The 22,981-nt window shown below is 35.6% G+C and overlaps 2 protein-coding genes across 2 annotated transcripts; both read right to left on the reverse strand.

Moving 5' to 3' along the window:
- Positions 1 to 106: 106 nt before the first annotated feature.
- Positions 107 to 21,957, reverse strand: LOC114535260 (long-chain-fatty-acid--CoA ligase 5-like). Its single transcript, XM_028556634.1, has 23 exons — positions 21,782 to 21,957; positions 21,116 to 21,221; positions 19,649 to 19,710; positions 9,844 to 9,945; positions 9,177 to 9,276; positions 7,883 to 8,052; positions 7,600 to 7,632; positions 6,996 to 7,047; positions 6,326 to 6,402; positions 5,839 to 5,916; positions 5,097 to 5,179; positions 4,733 to 4,784; positions 3,905 to 3,990; positions 3,599 to 3,653; positions 3,305 to 3,400; positions 3,072 to 3,144; positions 2,742 to 2,830; positions 2,103 to 2,219; positions 1,915 to 1,968; positions 1,469 to 1,558; positions 1,162 to 1,263; positions 673 to 744; positions 107 to 580 (listed from the first exon to the last, which is right to left on the reverse strand). Exons 1-23 carry the CDS (start codon positions 21,827 to 21,829, stop codon positions 422 to 424), a joined length of 1,956 nt encoding a protein of 651 aa, XP_028412435.1. The 5' UTR covers positions 21,830 to 21,957; the 3' UTR covers positions 107 to 421.
- On the reverse strand, positions 10,875 to 11,940 carry LOC114535262 (adenosine receptor A2a-like). The gene has a single exon (XM_028556638.1). The coding sequence runs from the start codon at positions 11,919 to 11,921 to the stop codon at positions 10,947 to 10,949; it is 975 nt and encodes a 324-aa protein (XP_028412439.1). The 5' UTR covers positions 11,922 to 11,940; the 3' UTR covers positions 10,875 to 10,946.
- Positions 21,958 to 22,981: the final 1,024 nt, after the last annotated feature.

Genomic DNA, 22,981 nt, shown 5'->3' on the forward strand with positions numbered 1-22,981 from the left:
TATGAATTTTCAAAAATTCCAAGAACAAAAATTAGCATGATTATTAATTAAACAACATTTTCATATCCAAACAATTCTCATCATAAACAAAATATTGAAATCCCCTTTTATAAAAATGAACTAGATAAAAAAACTCGATTTATATAACTTGTGAACTCAGTACACGTGCGAGTTTGACAAAACCGCTATTGTCTGTTGTGATTAATATTTTTAGAAACATTATCTGAGAGAAAGCAGGTCGGACACTGTAACAATTTAGATTAAACTGGAATATTATACAATTAATTGTACTTGTTAAATGACTATTTGTATGCATGCATTTTGAGAAAAAAGATACATGCATGTAAAATGTTCGGACTTTTTTTCTCCTAATATAGCTAGTCAGTTTTTACTGGTTATAAAAATATTGTTAAGTTTGTAATTAAAGTTTGGGGCGAATTGTTTGTTCTTGATTTTTGTACAATTTTTCAATTTCTTCGGCGAATCTCTTCTGCAACGTGAAACGTTTCGATTTAAATGTTGGTGTAAGTAAGCCGTTCTCAATGCTAAATAACTCCGAATGCAAGAGGATATTTTTGACCTACAGAAAAAACAGTGAAAACTTAAAAATTTGAAAATAATGTATAAGGGGAAAAATGCGGCATGTGAGAGCTGTTTTTTTAAATCTCGAACCTGTTCAAATGATGCCAACTTCGCTTCTTTTCCTCGGGCAACGATATCTTTAAAAATCATGTCTTTCACATCCTTTTTAATAAAACAATATAGACTGAATATATAATAATAAATACTTTTCAGGAATCCCACACTATATTGCTACTCAGCCTTTTTGGAATTTTGGAATTGGAGACGGAGAGATAGTGCCGAGAGAACGAATTACTGAAGCGCAAATCATTTGATCTACCTACGAATAACAGGGAGGAATTTCGTTTCAGACCTATCAGCAATTTTGTTTACATTTTCAGTTACCAAATTAGAATGCATAAATATTGACTACCAGTAAAAGGTACATTATTTTTCGCTTTACATGAAGTATAAAAAATTTAGGTATTCTGATTGGCTTAGCCTGAAAAGTGTAAACAAATAGGCCAATTAGTTTAAAACGAAATTCCTCCTTGTTCGTACGAATTACGATACCTAAAAGAAATATGTGCGTATACATACCTTGTTTTCACATAATTCCTGGAATGTTTTAGAAAAACCATTTTCTGAGGCCCATTTCAAAAGGACAGCTTCATCAGGCACAACAATACCAACAATGAAGGACTATAGTAAAAAATAAGCAAAGTTTATCAATCGCAAATGATTTCGAATCACCCTGAGCTACATATGGTGATGGGTGTGCCGTGACCTGTAGCAACAATCTTTAAATAATCGCATATCAATATCATTTGATTGATTTCGTCTTCGGTTTCAATAGAAAACCTAACAGGGCTGAGGAGAAGCGCGTAAAAATAATTAAAAATCTTACCTTCAGACTGTGACCGTAAACAAACACCTGAGCTACGAAAGGGCTTTTGATGTAAACGTTCTCAATTTTGTCCGGAGCAACATATTCACCCTGTGTTAAATGATGCAGAAACGATACGTCAATTTTTTTATTCTAGCTTTATATATTTGCCCTATGGTTGTATTCCTAATGTCATCTTTATGGTGCCAATAATAGCCTAGAAGAAGTCCCAGAGCCTTCAATGAGCAAAGCTATATCGTTTTAGGGTGCTCAAATTAATTTCTTCGCACATGCAATTTTCACAAAATTAATTAAATCAACAATATTTTGAATAAAATTTAATTATTTAAGGACATTTTAAGAACTAACATTTTAATTCAGGCTGTTTTTGAATTTCACTGCAATCATTTTAACGCGCCACTCTGCTTTGTACTATAAATCGTAGACCTACTATAAAACCAACCCACCTGTGATAACTTGAAGATACACTTTTTTCGTCCAATAATTTTCAAAGTACCGTTCTATATGAAAACAGTGTCGTATCAATGTCGTTATTATTTAAACAAACACATCCTTACGTCTCCTGTATGATATTGGTTTATCACCGCAGAAGTAACCGTAAATCTCAATGGGGCAAAAGGCTTAGGAAACACACCGGCTTCCACTCTCCAACGTCACCACTATGAAGCCATCCATCTTTATCTATGACTTCAGCTGTTTTCTTAGGTTCTTTTAGGTATCCTTTGAACACATTCGTACCGTAAATGCACACCTGAAATATAAAATGATTGGAAACGCGAGTATAAATGATGAATGCTTTGACTATGTGATGTGTGCACCTCTTAAATATGGGCAAAAATTTAAAAAGTCCGTTTTAATAAAAAACACGGACCTTTTGCATATGAACTTTCGACTCAAGATGAAAACCTCATCATCAAGACAGCACTTCCCTATATAACGCCTACAACCGAGGTAATTCTGACATTTTGCAATATCTTATATGGATATATCTTATCAATTTATGGATATTGCTCTTTAATATAATTAAACAACCCTCTAAGATTGCGCGACTTTTGAATTTAAAATGGCTCTCTAACAGGCGGATACCTTTCTGGCGAAAACTCTCTCATACAATTTTCGGTATACCCTGAGACCTTTTACGGGTAAGTCTTATTTCACTAAACATAATTCTGTTATATGAATATTTATGAAATATTACGACTTCTTTTAGAACAGTTTTCCAATGCAAAACGCTAAAAGAGACACTTCTTTATGTATTAACAAAGATAATTACTTCGCCTTGATTCTTGGAAGTATAATACTCCATTTCTGGGACATCAACGAGCTTGATATAACAGGTTGCTGTGGGAGGTCCGACATGACCTGTATTTCAAGAAATATGTCGAATGAAACAATATGATTAACATGTTTCCGAGAAATGTGGGGTAACTGACCGGAACACAATAAATGCGACAAAATAGTCAAACCCAGTGTGTAATGGATTTAAAATATTTTAAATATTTTTCAGCTATTACGAATCAAACACAAATCTGTTCTATGCCCTGATTGTTAACGTTCCATCAAGAGGAGCAATTCTTCGGACGTGCTGTGGTAATAAATGTACCTGCGGATTTATCCCGCAAATTGGTCATGGCTGCACATCCAACACCTTCAGTTTGACCATAACCCTCGACAACCTTTTAGGGAAATTGTTGTTTTGGTACAGCGTATAATATTAAATATAAATAGTATTTCAAAATGACACAAAATGAGACGGGGGCAACAATGAGCAGGGTTTATTTAAGGTTTAGGTTTTCGAAAAAAAAACATGTTTGAATTACTTGTTAAAACACATACCCAACACCCGAAAACAACTTTAAAAAAAGTTAAAACTTTTGCTTCGATCGGTGCTGCTCCAGTACCTATAATAGAAATCCTTCCACCCAGGACTGCCTAAAAAGTAGACAGAGAATCTTAGACCTCAGTGTTTCTATAATCCTTAAACAGAGAATTTCAGACCTCAGTGTTCCTACAAAGTTTCATAATTTTCTAAACGACCGTATCTAATCCAAAAAAACGGTTGAGAAATATTCGTGAAGCACTAAACCACGCATGTTATGCGACTTATTTTTATCTACTTCCATGTTGTACCTGGATTTTTCTAAACACCACTTTATCCCAAAAGCTATTGTTGTAAATTTGACCTCTGGAAGAGACAAACACATTTTTAAGCGATCTTTACAATTTTTCAAAACATGCAAAAACTTTATAAGTTCTTAAAACATTGTAAAGAGGCTGAAAAAGGGTATAGTTATCCCTTGGCGATTTACCACAAGTGGCCCACAAAGAGAAACAGTAATCAAAGCAGGTCTGCAGAGAACGTTTATAAATTAGTTCTAAGATATGCATTGAAACGAAGGATTGCTGCCCCGCAGTCTTGTAAAGTTCATTGCTTACTTTTCAAGGTCAGCCAATTTTGAGGCAAATGCCCTGTTGAATAAACGTTTCTTTATTCCACCACTTCCCTCTACGGATGCAACTATCTGCAGAAAAACATTGAATTGCAATGAAAAATTATTGTTTTTCACATTGCTTTAATTCAAATTTTTACAGAATAAATTCAACAAAATTTTAAAATCTTATATTTATTTGGTCATTCATAACTCTTCGTTTAATGAGCAATTAAAATATAAAGAAAAGGCGGCATGTGGGCACGATCTTTAATAACCTACGTTAAACATTATACGTACGTAGTCTTCGCGTTTTAGTATATTTACTATATTTTAAACAGTCTATTATATTGTCCTACTAAAGATCAGCGACAGTATGCACCCATTCTTTATACAATAGCTACGTCCGAAGAAATAGGGACATGTCGCAGCTCTCGGAAGCTTTCGTCCAATTGGATCATGCTTTTCTATGCTTTCAAAAGAACGAAGCTATGCTATTGGTTGAAACAGAAATGTAGCTATTGTAAAGTTCAGCCAATGAAAATCATTCTTGCGAGGAGCTGCGACACTACCCAAGAAATTCACCGATATGGTTCATGAAAGAAATATTATAAAATAACATGTATATAACGTGTGTTCTTATTGGTCGAAGCTCGCTTTAATTCGCTTATGGAAATCAAACTTGGAACACTACGTTGTTGTTACCTTAACTCTGCAACATTCCTGCCTGTTTGGATTAATAAGGCCATCCAAACACGAAAACCATCAAATAATTGTTTAATATGTAACAAATGGGACATTTTTCATACAGCAACGAGAATTCAACTCAACCTACCATATCGTAAAGGCGATTTAACAAACGAGGAACGGATGGGAAAACCGTAGGTCTACATAAAAAAGTAAATATATAGCTAAAAACGGCCTAATTACGACTTGTATAATATTTTGCAGCCAAGTAAGCATCAATCATTCTTTGACAGCAGACATTTGTAGAAAATAAAAGGAAGAAATATAAACCACCGAACGGCCCGTTTACAAATGCAATTTTTTCTGCGATTTTATGTGGGATTTTCTTCTTCTGATAGATGTGAACGAGTGAATTAGTTACAATGTTCAAATACTCCTTCATATCTTGAATAGAATTTTGAGACCTTACAATTATGTTGCGCTTTTCTTTTAAAATAAAATAAACATTTTACCTTAACAACCGTATATCTTCGAATAGCAGTTCGACAACATTTCGGGAAAACCCACTCCTTGAGCCAGAACTACGTAATACCAACTATATAAAGATAAACGTTTGAAAAACGCAGTACCCAAAAACATTTTTGGCATGTTTCGCAAAAAACATCAAACACGCATCTTGTATGATAAACCTCCCAAATGCATGTATGTAAACTAGGAGTTTTATGAGGGAAAAAACTATTGAAGTCGTTGTTATTTAGCTGAACTGAAACATTTACTGCATGGGCAAAGCTTAACAAAGATTAGCCAAATTCACAATTCAATCACCATGAAATTGTTGTGTTTGACATGCATTCAGTATTCAAGAAATAAAAGGAGAGAAAACAAAGCGCTTTTGCTTTGAAAATTTGTACCGGTATTTTATCGGAACTGACGTCAGTCGGATTTTACCGGCTAAGCGTCGGAGCAAAATCGGTAAACGCCGGTTAAGCATCAATATTTGGAGCAGGAGTGATTGCCAAACGAAAATGTGTCTATTTCGGCATATTACTCAAAATACGACCAAATCTCTCAAAATATGATACGCAACGTAGACGCACGTACGCATATTGCGTACCTATTTTTTCATTAGAGACAATATTTGAACTTTAATTTCAAATTTGCTACGAAAAGCAATAGGTAATTGACAACAGTTTTGCAACATGAGCAAATATGTACGACAGAATATATAATCACAAGTTAAAGAAAATCCATTACCTGTAACGTCCGTTCGTAAATGTGAGGTAGAGGTAAGTAGGAGATTTGAACATCGTTTGGAACTAGTGGACGGCCATTCTAAAAACAAATTAACGCTTTCGGGAATCTAGTCGGGAAGACTTGATCAAACCTATCCTATATATTCTGAAGAATTTGTTCTGAATCAGACATTTGTTTGACAAACATGCACGCAATTACATAATTTCGATTTCGATACAAATGCATGGTCACCTAATTAATGTAGAGTTTATAAATACAAATTTTACATACAGTATTAACTGGTGCAGAAAACTAAATAAATATGCACAAACATATATTTAATGGGGCTACCTCCATTTATCATGAAAAATATCGGTGTGCACCCATTCTTTGAAAGACTTTTTTACCACCGCCTTAAGTAAGTTAGCTAGTTTAATCTTCCCTTTCGTGTGTAGTTTACAAAGTTAGCCAATGTACCAGCATGCCTTTAACTATAAATCATTCATACCCGTTCAAAATGTATGCGCGTCGCAGCAATCCCAGTCGCTATATTCCTGTTTGTTATCATAGCTCCCTTCGGCTGGCCTGCAAGACAGGTAAATAGTTGATTACTTTGTAATTGCATTATTGATTACTTTGGAATATATCGGAAAGGAAACGCCATTAGCATTTCCCAATCGAGCAGGGTACTGGGTCGAGTCCCGAACCGCAAAGCAACTATGGACTGTTTGGAGGGACAAATGATTTCAGACTTTCCCTCCATACAGTACATAGATGCTTTGCGGTTCGTGACTGGACCCAGTACCCAGCTCGATTGGGAAATGGCTAATTAAGTCACAACAGCTTAAGCACAAAAATTACTAAGAACGCAAAATTTGGTTTGAAAATGTTGCAAAATAAGGAATGTTGCAATGTTTACAAGTTTGTATATACTTTTGTACTACGGGCAGAAATTGTAACTGCATTCAGGCTGAAAATGCTAACATGAGAAACATCTCGAGTCGAAGGTGAAACTTGCTCTCAAAGGCGAAATTGAACGACTAATCTTCAAGTCACTTATGATCATTGATGTCCGAAATCGTAGTTAGTCAGGCAAATTTTCGAATACAATTAAACCACCCTGACACGACCAACCTTCAGGAAACAACGAAGATAATAACGAAAATGTTTAAATATACCTGTCGTCCCGCTTGTGTAGCAAACTGTAACAAGATCATCAGGTTTACCAGGCTAGAAATATGAATAAAATATAAAATACTATATATATAATATAACGAAAAGTATAATCGCTAACAAGGAGGAATTTCGTTTTGAACTAATCGTATCGTCATATTCGTTTGCATTTTTTAGGCAAAGCCAATCAGAATGCCTAAATTTTTATTACTTCATGTAAAATGGTATATATTGTACTTTTTATCAAAATTTATGCATTCTGATTGGGTTAATGAAATTAAACAAACTTGCTGATTGGTATAATAAAGAAATTCCCCTATGATATAGGTAATAAGTATATGGATTCAATATCACTATTAGAATAAATTTTACAAAGAATAATTTGATGATCCACGTTAATTAAGAAGACACGATTTGTACGTTTATTTTAAACACACCAAAGACTACAGTTAGACAAACTTGTTACTCATTTTCGCGATACAAAAATTCAATTATATATCGTTGTATTAAGCACACGGAAATCCCAACTTTTGAAATCGGCTCGATATAAATGCTCGATATATTCCTTGAGATACTGACTGCTATAGTAAGACAAGACTACGAACTTACAGATTTTTCTTTCCGGTTATTCTTTCCAAAATCCTTGAAAAAGTATTCGAGAAATAGTTGCATTAGATATGATATAATAATATAATAGATATATATGGTATACGTGGTTAAGGTGGAACTTGTGGGAAAACCTACTCATTGGATGGCATTATCAGAGTTGCTAAAAGGTTATTCTCTCAAGTCGAATACAGATATTGTAAGTTGCTACAAACTTGGCAATACAAGATTGGAACAGCATTGTAGCAAGTCCAACGAAAAAAAGAAAAAAATTCACGTTGTATACCGTCACATTTTTAAACGATTTCACCATAATTCCACGTTTCCCAGCCTTCTGTTCGACTTCTTCCTTAACATCTCCAATTGTAATGATGTGTTTCAACTTCGGACACTCTTCAGCTTTCGCTAACAAAACTTCTACTTTGTTTTCATCGCACACGATCAGTGAAATATTGGCTACATGTTAATAACAAAAATCTACACTCGATATCACACAGAACTAACATTATTTTTAGCTGTGGTGAAGTTTTCCCTTCTTGTTACCTCATTAGCTGGTCTATATGCAATTGTGCCATTGGGCCCATATAATTTAGCAAGTACTGGCTAAGAGATAAACCATTTGTCTTAAATCACTTCGTATTTAGGGTTTAAATTACAGATGGCCGGAAGACGGAAGCAGTGGAGTAGGCAGCCTCGCGTTAAGTGCGCTGGGACATATTAAAATGATCAAATATATAAATTGTCTGAGCTAATAACTCATATACATGTACTCGTAATATTAGTCTCATCGATAGCCAAAAACCCCAAAATTTTTCTTCTTTTTAAAGTTTTCTTAAATTTTTCTTAAAAGCCTCCTGAAAAACCAAACTATTAAGGACCCTAATCCCAATCAATACGGCCAACTGCGAACGGTAAACGGCTAATTTCAAGTCACGTTTTCAGGTAGTATTTTTGGTACTTTCCCTCGACCACTATTCGTCTTAATATATAGTTACTTTCATGTCTGAAAATAACGCAAAAGATTTCCAGGCTTCAAAAACTTCGCATTTGTTGAAAAATTCCTGATGGATTTTGCGGTTTCCGATTAGAGGTTTGTCGTATATACACGCCAAGCTATACGGGCAGTTTTCAATTGTCGAGTTTTTATATATAAGTATAAATCCATATATATGTCATATTTGAAAAAGCTAGGTGAATACGTCGACAGAACTTAGTTTTCAGCATGTTTTAGTATGCAATTGTTGACCCGGCATGTGTTAAATAATAAAAATTTCGAAACATTTAAAATTTTTCCGCGCGTTAAAAAACGCAACAGTGGAAAGCAGCCTAAAGGTTGAGTTTTGAGTTTTTCGAAGCATATAAATTAAATTTTAGAAGGAAATTTTGCAATATATGGTTGCCAGAGCAGTCAAAATGTATTTTCGTTAAGTAATCTACAAGAATATTATAATAGTTGCATGCTGTTGAAGAATAAAAAGCTTTGAAAATTCGCGCCGTGTTGCCAGATCGCGTCCTGTCTGTGAGGGCCTTAACGAGTGATATTTTGCTCAGCCACGTGTGCAACAGAGCTAATGACTTACAATGATTTATGATGAAGGTGCAGGCATCTGAACCCAGTGTGTCGTAGAGGGGTACAGACACCATTGAGTAGGTAAGACATGCCACATCTGCCAGTATCCACTAAAAGAACAGACATTGTATTATAGTATTTATTTCATTTTACCGATGCAATAGTCTCTTTCGTCTCTCCGGGACTCAAAATCAGCGGCATAGTCATTGGGGAGGGGGTACATATTCATATATTCATGTTCCGCAAGATCATTTTTTTCTCAAATCGACTGCCTACAGTCTGTTAACATGAATAGCTACATGAATATGTGCCCCCCCCCCCAATTATAGTGGTTCATATGCCACAGATTAAAATTGCTTTCATATAATCTCCACAGCAAGTATTATTTTGGGACAATAACAGTGATAGCCAAATCAGTTTTTTTTAAAAAAAATTCCCTTGGTCACCCTATAGGGATAGGCGTGTTGGCCGGTGCTTGGGCCGCAGACATCTACTTTAGCATACTTTACCACCCTTTGAAAAATCAGCGCCCTTTATGTTAATTAAAATATGTTTATTTTAAACGGTTTCTGAAACTAATTCAAACAAATTCTAAAGTAAGGAAACAATTTCGAAACTAGTGCGGATTTTGTGAATTTCAGTAGCAAAAAAAACCCTGAAATTAGTTTGAAGCTAACCTCAACTCCGTTTGCGGCATAAATGCCAACGAACGTCTCTGCGGAAGGCTGGTAACCGAGTTCCAATATTCCTGACCCCAAATCGGCGGCTCTCTCTAAAACCTGAAATATGTGTAATGAGATTTAGGGTAAATCTTGTTTAAAAGATTACATAGGTATTTGTATATAATTTTAATTCGTAATTTTTTAATAGTCTTATTTGAAATAAATGCGATAAAATAAATGCTATAAAATAAGTGCGAATAATCATTCATGTAACACATCTCACGTGAATATAAACTTCTGGGTCCTTCACATGACCTGGCGCATGCATGGCTTCGGTCAAAATCTCGGATGAAATAACTATAGTATTTTTTTGCCAATGCACAGTAGTATACTCAATACCCCGCCTAAGTTTGCTGATTTATTATATTATATTATATCTATTATTCACCCTGCGCGTCAAAATTCAAAATGATGGAATTTTCTGAATAGCTCAGAAGATACATTTTGCATTTTTGCAAATAATTTAAGATTTTAACTGCCTTTTTCTGCGACGTAATTTGAAACCTCAAACCATGTCAAAGATTATTTTCCTTGAGTTTTTTAATCACGGGTTGTTCTGTAACGGACAAAATTGTTTTAATGTAGGGACACTCAAAGTGGTTGCCCAACATATAAAAGAAATATGCATATCAAAATAATTTAATGTCATAAGGCAACCAACAACCAAAGTGGCAGTGTGCAAATCAAACTGAAATTATAATTCGATTTGACACTTCCATGCACTACTTTTAAATTAACTTTGTACGGCAAATTTTCCTGACGAAAATTCAGTAAAAGTATCATTGTGTTTGCATGTATCTTGGTCCGTTAGTTTCAAAATTTTCATGGCCTTTGCCGCGCAATAATCTTTGCACATTTTTGAGCAGTAAAAAACATTCAAGCAGAAATTTATAACAGGGTTATATAGCAAAAAATAACAGTCGATTTAAAACTAAAACTAGTGAATATGAGTGCCTTAGTTTAAGCACATCATCTGCCAAGTTTACAGATTTTAATTTATACATCAATGAAAGGAATACAGCAAAGGAATTTACGACCTAATGAACATTTATATTTATCTAGTGAGTATCGTGATTGTTCGACGACAGGCACAGGCCTATCGTGTTCAGTATTTTCACTGCTTCCTTTCTCAATATTTTCTTCGTCCAAAAAAATATCACAGAGTCCGCAATAGAAACGCTAAGGCTGAGCGTAAAAACCCAGATAAAGAATGCCAGATTTTCAAATTTGTCAAGGCTTTTGAATACCGACTGAATAGCTACAACAGGGAAAAGGCAGAGAGCGAAAAAACAAATTACTACAATGAAACAAGATTTAGCTTGTTTGATTTCCTGAAGAAGCACTTTTCTTCTTGTCGTGTTTCCCTCGGAAGAAGAATCATGTGCTCTTCTTTCCGAACGAGACAACCTTCTGACAACCAGGTATATTCTTGTGTAAGCAAATACGATGAAGATTACACTAATTAATGTTATAGCAGATGCGTATATCTTGACATATCTGTCATCTAATGAAAAGGAAAGGACAGTAACAGCTGAATTCACGACAATACAGGAACACACAAATTTCACAAGCCTTTTCTTTGTTACTAGGGTGGGGTAAGCGTAGGGATGTAGGATAGCAATGTATCTTTCTGCTGTCATAGCAATGATTGTAAATACAGAAAACGTAATTAATATAACTGTGCCTCTCAAAGTCAAAATTGCAAGCAAACAGTTCGACGTTTTATCCAATAGACTGATCATAAAGGTGACGAAAAGGGGTATTGCCAACACACCAACTGCCAAGTCAATCACCGACTGCATCAAAATGATAAAATAGCAAGGTTTGCTTCTCAGTTGAGAGGATCTCCAGATCGTTATGATTGGAACAACGTTGAGAATTAACGCAAGAATAATCAAAATGATGTTAACAAGAATGGCGAAGATTTGATTGACTAGCATTTTTCCAAATGTAACTTTTCTCAGTTCTGAAAACTTAGTCCCAGCAACGTTACATTCGATTCCAAAAAATTTTTCTTCACCCGAAAGATTCATGTTGTTTTTCTCTTTCCTGAAGGAGCAGATGCGCGAAAGTGAAGTATTAAATAAAGCCTTAATCAAGTCTATACGCCCATATAATTGCTATATTAGTTTATCCTATATGTGTGAATATAATGCCGGTACATGCCGGTATCATTTTAAAAAGTAATTTAGCAATAAATGAGGTATAACAACTGCCTAAAATAGACAAGAACACTTCTCGACATTTCGACCTGAGTGTCTTCGTCAGGAGAGTTAGTTCATATACTATATAACTCTCCTGACAAAGGCCTTCAGATCGAAACGTCGAGAGGTTTTCGAGCAGTTGTTATACCACAAGTTATTTGAAGACGCTGCCACGCTGCACCCTGGTTATATAAAAAGTATATATGTATTATATATACATGCATATATAGTTTGTCATTAGCGTAGTCAGCCACACAATTTTTCCCGCAATGCTAATATTTTGACGTTCATTGACTGTGAAAACAATTAAGGCCCACGCAGACCGGGTTGGGATAAAACGCGGATCCGGAATGCGGTTCCGGAATGTGGAATTGCGGAAACGGAATGCGGAATTGCGGATCCGGAATGCGGAATGGCAGAAACGGAATTGCGGATCCGGAATGCGGAAACGCAACGCGACGCGAATTCCCAAGTTTCAGAAGCATATAAATGAAACTCTGGAAGCAAGATTTGGAATCTGTTGACGCCAGAGCAGTCATAACGTATATTATCGTTACGTAATCTACGAGAATATTATGATATAGTTTATATTTATTTACTTTTGGAAAAAAAATCGCGCCCTGTCTCTTTGGGCCTTTAGGCTCATTTCAAATCGAAATGAAATTGAGGCCGAATTTAATTGTAAATTTTAAATGCAATGCTGATTTTAGCCATTCGAATAAATGATTATTAGTTGCGCCAGGTGTTGGCATTGTGACTTATACTGTTCTTTCAATATATTAGTTGCGCCGAATGCATGTTAGTTTTCTTTCAATATACAGAACGTTGATCTCGAACTGGGACAACACTTGGGACACTGTTCCACTTAGATGTAAAATACGATGATCATGCACGAGAGTAATAAATTAGCAGTAGAAGCTTAATAATCTGCCGTACGAAAAAGCGTATATGGACGGCGGTCAAGAAATATAATCATTTTAAATCCCGGTTCTTTTTAATGAGTTTTATAATACGTTTCTCCACAAAAACGATTTCACACGAATCAGACGTGATTTCACACGAATCAGTCGCTTTCGTCCATGAAGATCAAAACTAATCAACTGTCTTGAAAGGAACTTACAAAGCAAGCGGCAAAATGCCTTAAATTCTACTACGACCGTATGTCCCCATCTTTGCATGACTTTTGGGAACGTCTCAAACCCCTATGTCCAAATTTCGCAATTTTCGACGGGAAATTATTGTTTTTTGGAAGGTTTTTTAAGCTGATAACGAATAACCTGGATTTTGTTATATTCGTTATGCCAAGGGCTTACCGAAATGTAACAAAGTGTAAGTAATTGCATGAATAAAGACACGCCGTCACATGCAAAAACAACAGCTTCAGGCTTCTGCATCAAACGCTCACTTGCCAGGCTGAGATAAATTCGTTTGTTTTTTTTATCATTTTTCGTCGTCGCAAGTGTGTTTTTGCGCATAATACACGAGTATTTGAAAAGGTGTATGTGACCGTATTTAACGACGTAACAGTTTTGTCTCCAAAGAGTGTGGTGCACAGCTTGAAATCTTTGGCTAACTCTTCGATGCGCGATTCGATTTCGCTCGCATGATACAGCAATTCCCCTAAGAGGAACAAATAAACCGTTCTTTTCATGCTGTTCGATTGAGTTTAGATTGAATACATTTAGATTCTGGTCCTATTTTAATAATATCGCTGCTATTTCGCCGTTTAACAAGATGTGGTCGTGTATGGGCACGTTGACACGTCGCAGTTTGCACAGGATTGAAGATTTAATATAACTATATAAGCGCGAAAAGGCAAAGTTTAAGACAAAGTGAACGTATCATTCTGTTTATTAACATTTTTGAACAATTGAGCTTCTATACTTTTAAAGTACGATGTGCTTTTGAATTTTGCGATCGAACAGCATTTAGGTTCGCAAGCCATCTAAATGAGTATGAACTGTATTGTTTATGTTCAGAAGCTTTATATTGAAGACTGCATGGTACGTGCGCGGCACGCCGGAGTTATCGCCAGAACAGGCGTCTTGTTACATCAACTTTGATGGGAATTGCAGCATATTCTGCGGGCTAAAATGATAAGTTTGCCAGGCTGAAATCACTGAGATAGATCAAAGCCAATCAGAAGAATGACTGAAGTATTTATTCATTGCATATTTTTTTACAGTGCCTTACTTTAAGCACATCTTGCATGTGTCTGCCAAGTTTACAGATTTTAATTTTTACATCAAGTTAATAATATATACAGCAAAGAAATTTACGATCTAATGAACATTTATATTTATCTAGTGAGAATCATGATTGTTCGACGACAGGCACAGGCCTATTTTGTTCAGTATTTTTACTGCTTCTTTTCTCAACATTTTCTTCGTCCAAAAATATATCACAGAGTCCACAATAGAAACGCTTAGGTTGAGCGTAATGACCCACATGAAGAATGCCAGGTTTTCAAATTTCTCAAGGCTTTTGAAGACCGACTGAATAGCCACAACGGGGAAAAGGTAGAGAGTGAAAAAAATAAAAGCCTTAATCAAGTCAACGCCCATATAATTGCTATATTAGTTTATCTTATATGTATTAATATAATGTCGGTACATGCCGGTATCATTAAAGAAAGTAATTTAGCAATAAATGTGATAGAACAACTGCCTAAAATAGACAAAAACACTTCTCGACCTTTCGAGCTGAGGGCCTTCGTCAGGAGAGTTAGTTCATATACTAACTCTCCTGACGAAGAAGGCCTTCAAATCAAAACGTCGAGAAGTGTTTTTGTCAATTTCAGGCAGCATACAACATTTGATGCTAAGTTATTTGAAGACGCTGCCACGCTGCACCCTGGTTATATATAAAAAGTACTATTATATACATACATATTTTATCAGTAGCGTAGCCAGCCAGACAATTTTTCCCGCTATGCTAATATTTTGACGTTCATTGACTGTGAAAACAATTAAGGCCCACGCAGACCAGACGCGAAGCGGCAACGCGACGCGAATTTTCGGGTTTCAGAAGCATATAAATGAACCTCTGGAAGCAAGATTTGGAATCCGTAGACGCCAGAGCAGTTATAAAGTACATTATCGTTACGTGATCTACAAGAATATTATGCATGATATAGTTTATATTTATTTGCTTTTGGAAAATAAAAAATCGCGCCCTGTCTGTTTGGCCCTTCATCTCAAATCGAAATGAAATTAAAGCCGAATTTAATTTTATTTAAAATGGGATGCATTAATAAAATTTAAAATGCGATGCATTAATAAAATTTAAAATGCGATGCATTAATAAAATTTAAAATGCGATGCTGATTTTAGCCATTCGAATAAATGATTATTAGTTGCGCCAGGTGTTACTACTGTTCTTTCAATACATTAGTTGCGCCAGGTGTTAGTATTCTTTCGATATATAGAACGTAGATCAAGAGAAATGTCTTAAAATTTTATCTGGAATGGCGACCTTGGGACACCGTTGCAGCTAAAAGTAAAATACGATGACAACGAGAGCAATAAATTAGCAGTAGAAGTTTAATAATCTGCCCGACGAAAAAGCGTAAAATGTTGTTTAAGAAAACTAAATCTGTTTTAAAATATTATAGATATATTTGTATATCTTTTTAATTTAAATATTTCCTGTTTTTAGTGCTGTCTAAGATAATCAAAGGTCTCAATGAGACACTCGCGGATACACGAATAGCCGATTCGGGGGCAATTTATAATTCGAAACGATTATGAAAATTTTCTTTCTACACCTCCAGAGACTTCAAAAGTACGATTAGCATTCTGGATATTTCGACTAATTTTCTTTTTGGTCGAGTACGAACACCGCGTAAATACAGAAGGGGACGGGAAAATACGACGAGATACTTTCATGCTCGAAGTTTGTCTTATCAAGAGTCTGAACATTTCCCGAGACGAAGTCGAGGTAAACATTGAGACTCGAGGGAAAAAAACTCACTATTTCCCGAAGTAGTGTATTTAAGTATTTCTGATCCGTGATTTTCTAGATCTTCTCTAACCAAATTTAATTGAATTAACATTTACGAATCCTGACTTCGGTTATGATTAAATCATTTCACTTGATATTTGTTGTTATCGTTTCTTCATGTATCAAGAAATTCCTATAAATTTGTTAACTTGTTTATATGTGTATGTTTGTGTCTGTCTATTTGTAAGTTAGTTATGGAACCCCGTTACTGGAGACATATCTCTGTGTGGTGATTCCAGCCATTGCATTGCATGTGTGTAGTTCATTTGTAGTTTATGTGTAGTTCATTCTAACTTTTTAACATGGCAAATTTATAAAATAAAATAAAATAAAATACATTAAGTGTTATGTTTTATAGGAACAAAAGCATACATGTTACACAAAATTCTCGAGTTTCTATACAGTTATACACGCTTCTCGACCAATCAGCACACGTGTACTATAAATGTTATATTATAATATGTAGTTGTTTATAATAATATTATTCTTTAAGCGAGTTTCTATAACTATTTATAATATAACATTTGTTACGCAAAGCTTTATTGTGTTTAGAGATATGCATATAAAAATAGCTGCAAAAATAGAAATATCAAGAGCATGACAGGGATTAGTGAATGATTTTTGCCACAAGACGCCTGAGTAAATATATTTTTCGGCCATTAGCAAACATTAATCGCCTTTCCCTTTCATGTATGACATATCGTGGGATTAAATAAGTAATAAGGTGAAAATATTTATAGTCCTCTCAGAACTAATACCTGGATAAACAGTCTTAAGTCTTCACTTATCTTAATGGTTGCATTTATATAAAAAGTGTGCGTGCTGTAGGCCATTCAAGTTCTTATGTCAATCAATTGTGTTAAAAATGTTGCTCGGTCAAGCATGTAATAGATTACGTCATCAAAAGTTCAATTCGATAAAATAAGAGTGAAAATAGTTAAGTTAAAAGATATTGTTCACAGACATATTGTTGGTATATTTTACTAGTTGTTGATGATGAATATTTTAAGTTGTGAACATTTTTAAGTAATGATCGATTGAGCAGAAGACCAACTCGACTAGTGCGACAACGCCTTAAACAAACAAGATATGAGAGCTGGAACGAGCTTCTAAGACCAACCCACATTTCTAACTCACAACGCTGATTGGTTGGATAAGAATCAGCCCACTCTGGTTGATGACGTCTGCAAGTTTCCCTCAACCGTTACTATAAAAGGGCGTGCACTACACCCCAACCTTTAGTGGACTGACGGAGTAAAGATTAACTTATGAAACGTTAGGAAGCTCAACGACAGAACTGACGAAGAAGACAAGAACAGAAAACAACGAGATCCGAAAGGACGAATAATCAGAAGAGAAGAGAAGAACGGAGAAAGAAGAGAACATTAGTGAACTTTAGTAAACCCTTGTAAAGATCTCCTACCTCGTGCATAGAAGAATTAAAAATTTATAACACATTTATCGTACGCGCGTGCTGATTGGTCGAGAAGCGTGTTTCTATTTAACAATTAGACAACGAGTCCGAGTTGTCTATGAGCGAATAGTCAACGAAGGTGACTATTCGCTCATAGACAACGAAGGCAAGTATACACCCTGTACCTAGATATATTAATTTCGAGAAAATAATCGATACACCGCAATTACACCGAGAAATAATTCAATTTTATACGGTCGCGCGAGCGAAATTTTCCCAAGCGTGCACCATCACGAATAGACAATGGCTAAGTAGCCAATCAGAATGTAGGATTTGTTAAGCCGGTTTTCCATTAGCGATATTTTTCGCGCGAAGCGACTTTATTCCTTTGTATTTGAGCAATTTGTTTCAGATGGTTGCAGTTGAGAGCTCTGAAACAAAAGTAAAATGTCGATTCGCTCGAAAAATATCGCTAGTGGAAAACCGGCTTAATAGACAATGGTCGGGTGTATACTAAAACTGTATACAGGGTGAGTCAGAAAAAAGTCCCCTCTATTGAAATCAAGCCTTTGTTAGAATCTGATTGCCTTAATATTATGATAAACCCAATTGAAAGCAAGACGCTTTATTTGAATGCCTCAACCTAATAACTATGCTATTTACACACTACTGCATGCGTTGATCATGCATTCAAATCAACAAAGGCTTCATTTCAATAGGGGGGACTTTTTTTGACTCACCCTGTAGAAACACGGGAATTTTCCCGCCGAACTTGACAAGCGAAGCGATGTAATGAGAATTTGTAATTGAATCAAATTATAATATTTGTACAAAATCTTTTTATTGAGTTATATTATAAAACAAATAGAAAACATTTTTTCCTGTGTTTCTATACAGTTATAGAAACACTTGTGGGAGTTTGGGAGAACTCGAAATAATCAGTGGCATCCCACTGATTATTTCTCGTTCTCCCAAACTCCCACGCGCGTTTCTAATTAACAAATAGAAACACGGAAAATGTTTTCTATTTCTTAAATAGAGCTTTTACAGTCAACTGCATATATATTCAAAGATTAATATATATATTCAAAGAATATTTGAGATTCTGTACTAAGTTGAATATTGTGTACTGTTTCGATGTTTTTCTGAAGCCTCGAATGTTGAAATTTTAACAGTTACCTAAGCTGGTAGGGTCCATAAACGCCTGTAGAAAATGGGTGACATCACCTTCAATGTTGTGACTATATTTTTTACCGAATGATAAAAATATTGGCTATCGACGCTTTGCTATTGAGTCATTCCATAATATAAACTTTTAGTTATAGTTGAATCTAGGCCCTGGAGATTATTTTTTGGTTGAAAATGGCGAGGGGTGCTGCACTGCATGAATTTCTAGTATGGACAGTAATTTTAGAGACTTCATCATTTGAGTTATCGTTCCAGTTGTATTAGAGTTCACTGGGAGTGACATAACACGAGTTTCAATAATTTCCAGCCATTTTCATTTTCATTGTTGTTGTTGTAAAAATACAAATTTCAATACAAATTCTATTTGGTTCGTAGTATAAAACGAAATTAACGTCGGAATTTGAAAAGACAAGGAAAACACATTAAAGACATCTTTAGGTAAGTTGAACTTATTCTAGGTAGTTTTATGTTTACTTTATGTAATGGTCTTTCGCGGCTTATTCACTTCTCGTCTTCGTGTCTATTTTTGTCACTCTTATGCAATTTAGTCAAACAGAACATTAAACAGGCAAAAAGGCTATGAGAAGATATGGATTTTATGTTCGAGACTTCGAGTGGCAAAAACAATACACGAGAGTGAGTGTAGCGAATATGCTACTGTATAATTACTTCGCATTTCGAGTTAATGTGAACGCACGGAATATGCCAGTGATGGAAGGTGATAGCAATGTAATATTAGTATTTAACAGGTAAAAGGCAGAGCTGCACATAGACAGGATGAGGGAGGAACAGGGGCAGTTGTCCTCCCCCTCTGCCTAGACAAAACAAAACTAATTTTGTAGCACTAAATTGACTTCAACTAAGTTTACATTACTGCTCCAAATGCTGCCAGTGCCCCCCCCCTGGCAAAAGATTCCTACATAGCACCCTAGTAAAAAAGAAAGTTTTGTACCTGATTATAAGTCACCCATGCGTAGGCGCCATTAAATTGTTTCCCCAAGCAGGGCCTGTCACCTAAACAAATAGCAGGATAATTAAGTGTGGTTTGTATATGTTTAAATGCACATTTTAGCTAAGCTAGTATGATGTATAATTTAATGAATCATATGAATTAGATATGAAATAACCATATGGATATATGAACTGTTTGCAAACAATCACTCTACTGGACTTACACAACTTGACAAATTTCTGGTGATAAGAGACATAAACAGACACTAAGTACTGCATAGCAGTTTTAGCTGATCAGGATTATTTTATATGAATAAAGCCTTTTTGCCAGCTATATCCAAAAACAATTTATTTTGAATTTTATGTTTTTACATATCAATCAGAGGGTTCTTGGGTACCAGCACATGCATGAACAGAAAAGATGCTTCACCAGTGAACTCTGATAAATAATGGAGATAACCAGATGCGTGTCAGGAGGTAAAGTCTTGGCTTCACAAAGGTATCATTCCAGTTATTTATTAGAGATCACTGTGCTTCACTTCTCAATATTAGCAATAGTTTGGTGCAGGGTGTGTGTGCACCCTCTAAAGTTCTTTAGAACCCCCCTCCTGAAAAAACGGTATACGAACTGAAGGCTCTTATCATGCATGTTATTATAGGCTAGAAAATTGTACAATAAGGCTGCTGTAGAGTAACTTGTAACTTTTTAACTTGAAAGGTGATTACATACTGTCCCATTTTACCAACTTAGTGCATACCACTCCTTTTTTTGGCATTTGCACAAATTTACAATATATTGCAAGGAAGTACTGTAACTGGGCAATCATTTGCTAGCACACCAATGCACCCCCTTAGGAAAATATGCACCTCTCCTTTCAGAAGAGCATTGATCCACCCCTGGTTTGGTATTTATCTTCCACATAGGAAATGCTAAGAGGATCATCTATATTGACCTCACTTTGTAATTGCCTGAATTTTGGATAGTTTGTATCCAAATTCAACCATATTTTTACTGTAATACTATTTTACTTACACGTATAGGAGTGACTATTACAATGATAAAAAACTGTAAACTTGGGAAGCTGCAACATATACCTACTTCAATTAAGAGCTATCATAGCAAGGCAAATGTGAAGAGTGCAATAAATGTCAGCTGATGATTATAGGTATAGAGGCATGTGCCTCACCAGGAACTTAATATTCTTTTATATACTAAAAAATTATTAACTGACTATATGGCCTCATAATGATGCACTGACAATTGTAATCAGAAATTCATTGTTTTCACAGTCAATAAACACCAAAATATTAGCATAGCAGGACAAATCGTCAGGCTGGCTACGCTACTGATTGTAACATTTGGTTAAATAAGTTCTGGACAAATAAGGTATATTATACTGGTATATACAGATTACATCTAAACACTTTAGAGTGCTGTTTCCTATAAACAACTGAAATATTATCTCACCAGAAATTTCAGCTCCTTTTAAGTAGGCTTCATAAGCAGTTGTTATCCCATCATAAGTTTCTAACAATTTTTCAGAGAAAGCACTTCTCTTTGCACCAGGAATCCCCTGTGTAGTTCAATTATAAAATATACATAGTTTGATCATCATAGTTGAATTACATGTGCTAAAATACTTTAGTCATTTTATAAACTATATGCACATGCAGTCACAGTGTAGGAAATATTTTAGGTTTGAGGGAATTTTATACCACCATTTAGAAATAATTCATATAGGCCTAACTAGGTGTATAAACATTTGGGATTTGGCATCCATTCTGAGATATATATATATATAGTCAATACATAAGGTTTAAAGATTGGTCAGATTGGTAAGATTTTAAAGCTTATATATTCATTAGCCACATATAGCAAATATTATTAGCAAATTTTATTAACTACAACATAGCTAACGTTTGTGAAAAGAAATTTATTCCGGTCTTAATCTCCCCAAATGTTAGTTATCTATTATTTATATACATGGGGATCGATTATGCAATACAATTTATATTCAGGATGCTTTTTTTTATCATTATTAGCATCAAATTGAGACATGACGATGTCGATTTGGTGATAAATTACTTGACAAAATTAAATACTGTTACAACGTACAATATTTCAAAAACCTACCGGTATATCGATTGCTTGATGTTCGATGTCCATATTAGACTCCGCCATACGCAAATATGTGGTGTGGAATTATATTCGTCAAAATTAAGACACAAACAATAGGCAGCTCTGAACCTTAACACGACAAGCAGTTAATAATTATTAATTACGCGCTTTTGATAGTTTTTCTGAACCAAAAAGAGGGTAGTAATGTACGCTTTTCCACAACGGCAGCTAAGATGTAAAAAGTTGGTCCTCCCTGGCAATATATGTATGTTATTTACGAAATTGGAGGTCCATATAGGGAAATATTTCCCAAGGTCCCAAAAACAGTTACGTTTTGAGACCGAGGGAAATATTTCCCTATTCGGACCGACTAAACTGGTAAATAATAGATTTTTTTTTCTTGCGGTCTGAATTCATATTTTAACGTTGGCTCTGTGCTTTAAATCTCGCGCGGTCCGTACGGCCTCATACGGACCGCTCGCGTAGGCAATCAGATTGCAGGAAACGCTAAAATATGAATTCGAACCGCAAGAAAAAAATAAAGTAGAGTAGCACAAGTCCGGCAGCCGGGGTTAGGGGTTCTCACTTAGGAGTTAGGGCAAGAACTATAAGGGCCTTGGCCGGTTGGGAGGCCCAGAGACTAGTGCCCTCAATTGGTGTGATCTTCGCCCCCCAAAGACAGTACCAAATATACCCAAAACAGCCTACCTTCTGTCTGTTAAATATGCTAATCATCTCGATCTCTTATTCTATCACGTGGAGCTTGCTCGTGCAAAAGTGGTCGGGGAGGGCCCAGAAATCGATGAAAATTTCACACGAAACTCAGAATTTTAGCAGTCCGGTAACTTTCTTGCGGGAGAAAAAGGTTGAGGGCATCTCGCCTTCTTGCTTCGCGGTCCATATGCATCACAACCCCACCACAAAAAACAGGTGGTGGGCATGCAGGCATCAGGCATGGACCATGCATGATCTCGCCGCTGCAAGCCTGGAGATTGAAAATTTTCCGCAAACTTCTAAATGTTAGACCTGGGCATATTGCCTGTTCGCACATCACGAAAAGTAATTTCAACGCCTGTGAGAAATTTACAGCTACGCCATTGCTTCAGGCGGTGCATGTAACGCTATCAGTACGCAACATTGCAGCTTGCAAGTTGCCGCAATGCAATTCTACTCCTGAGGTATCCCAAGTTGTCAAATACGAACCAATTTTCTACA

This window comes from Dendronephthya gigantea, unplaced genomic scaffold, assembly GCF_004324835.1.
Source record: "Dendronephthya gigantea isolate DGI-Jeju-01 unplaced genomic scaffold, DenGig_1.0 000115F, whole genome shotgun sequence".
NCBI classification, from domain to species: Eukaryota; Metazoa; Cnidaria; class Anthozoa; order Malacalcyonacea; family Nephtheidae; genus Dendronephthya; species Dendronephthya gigantea.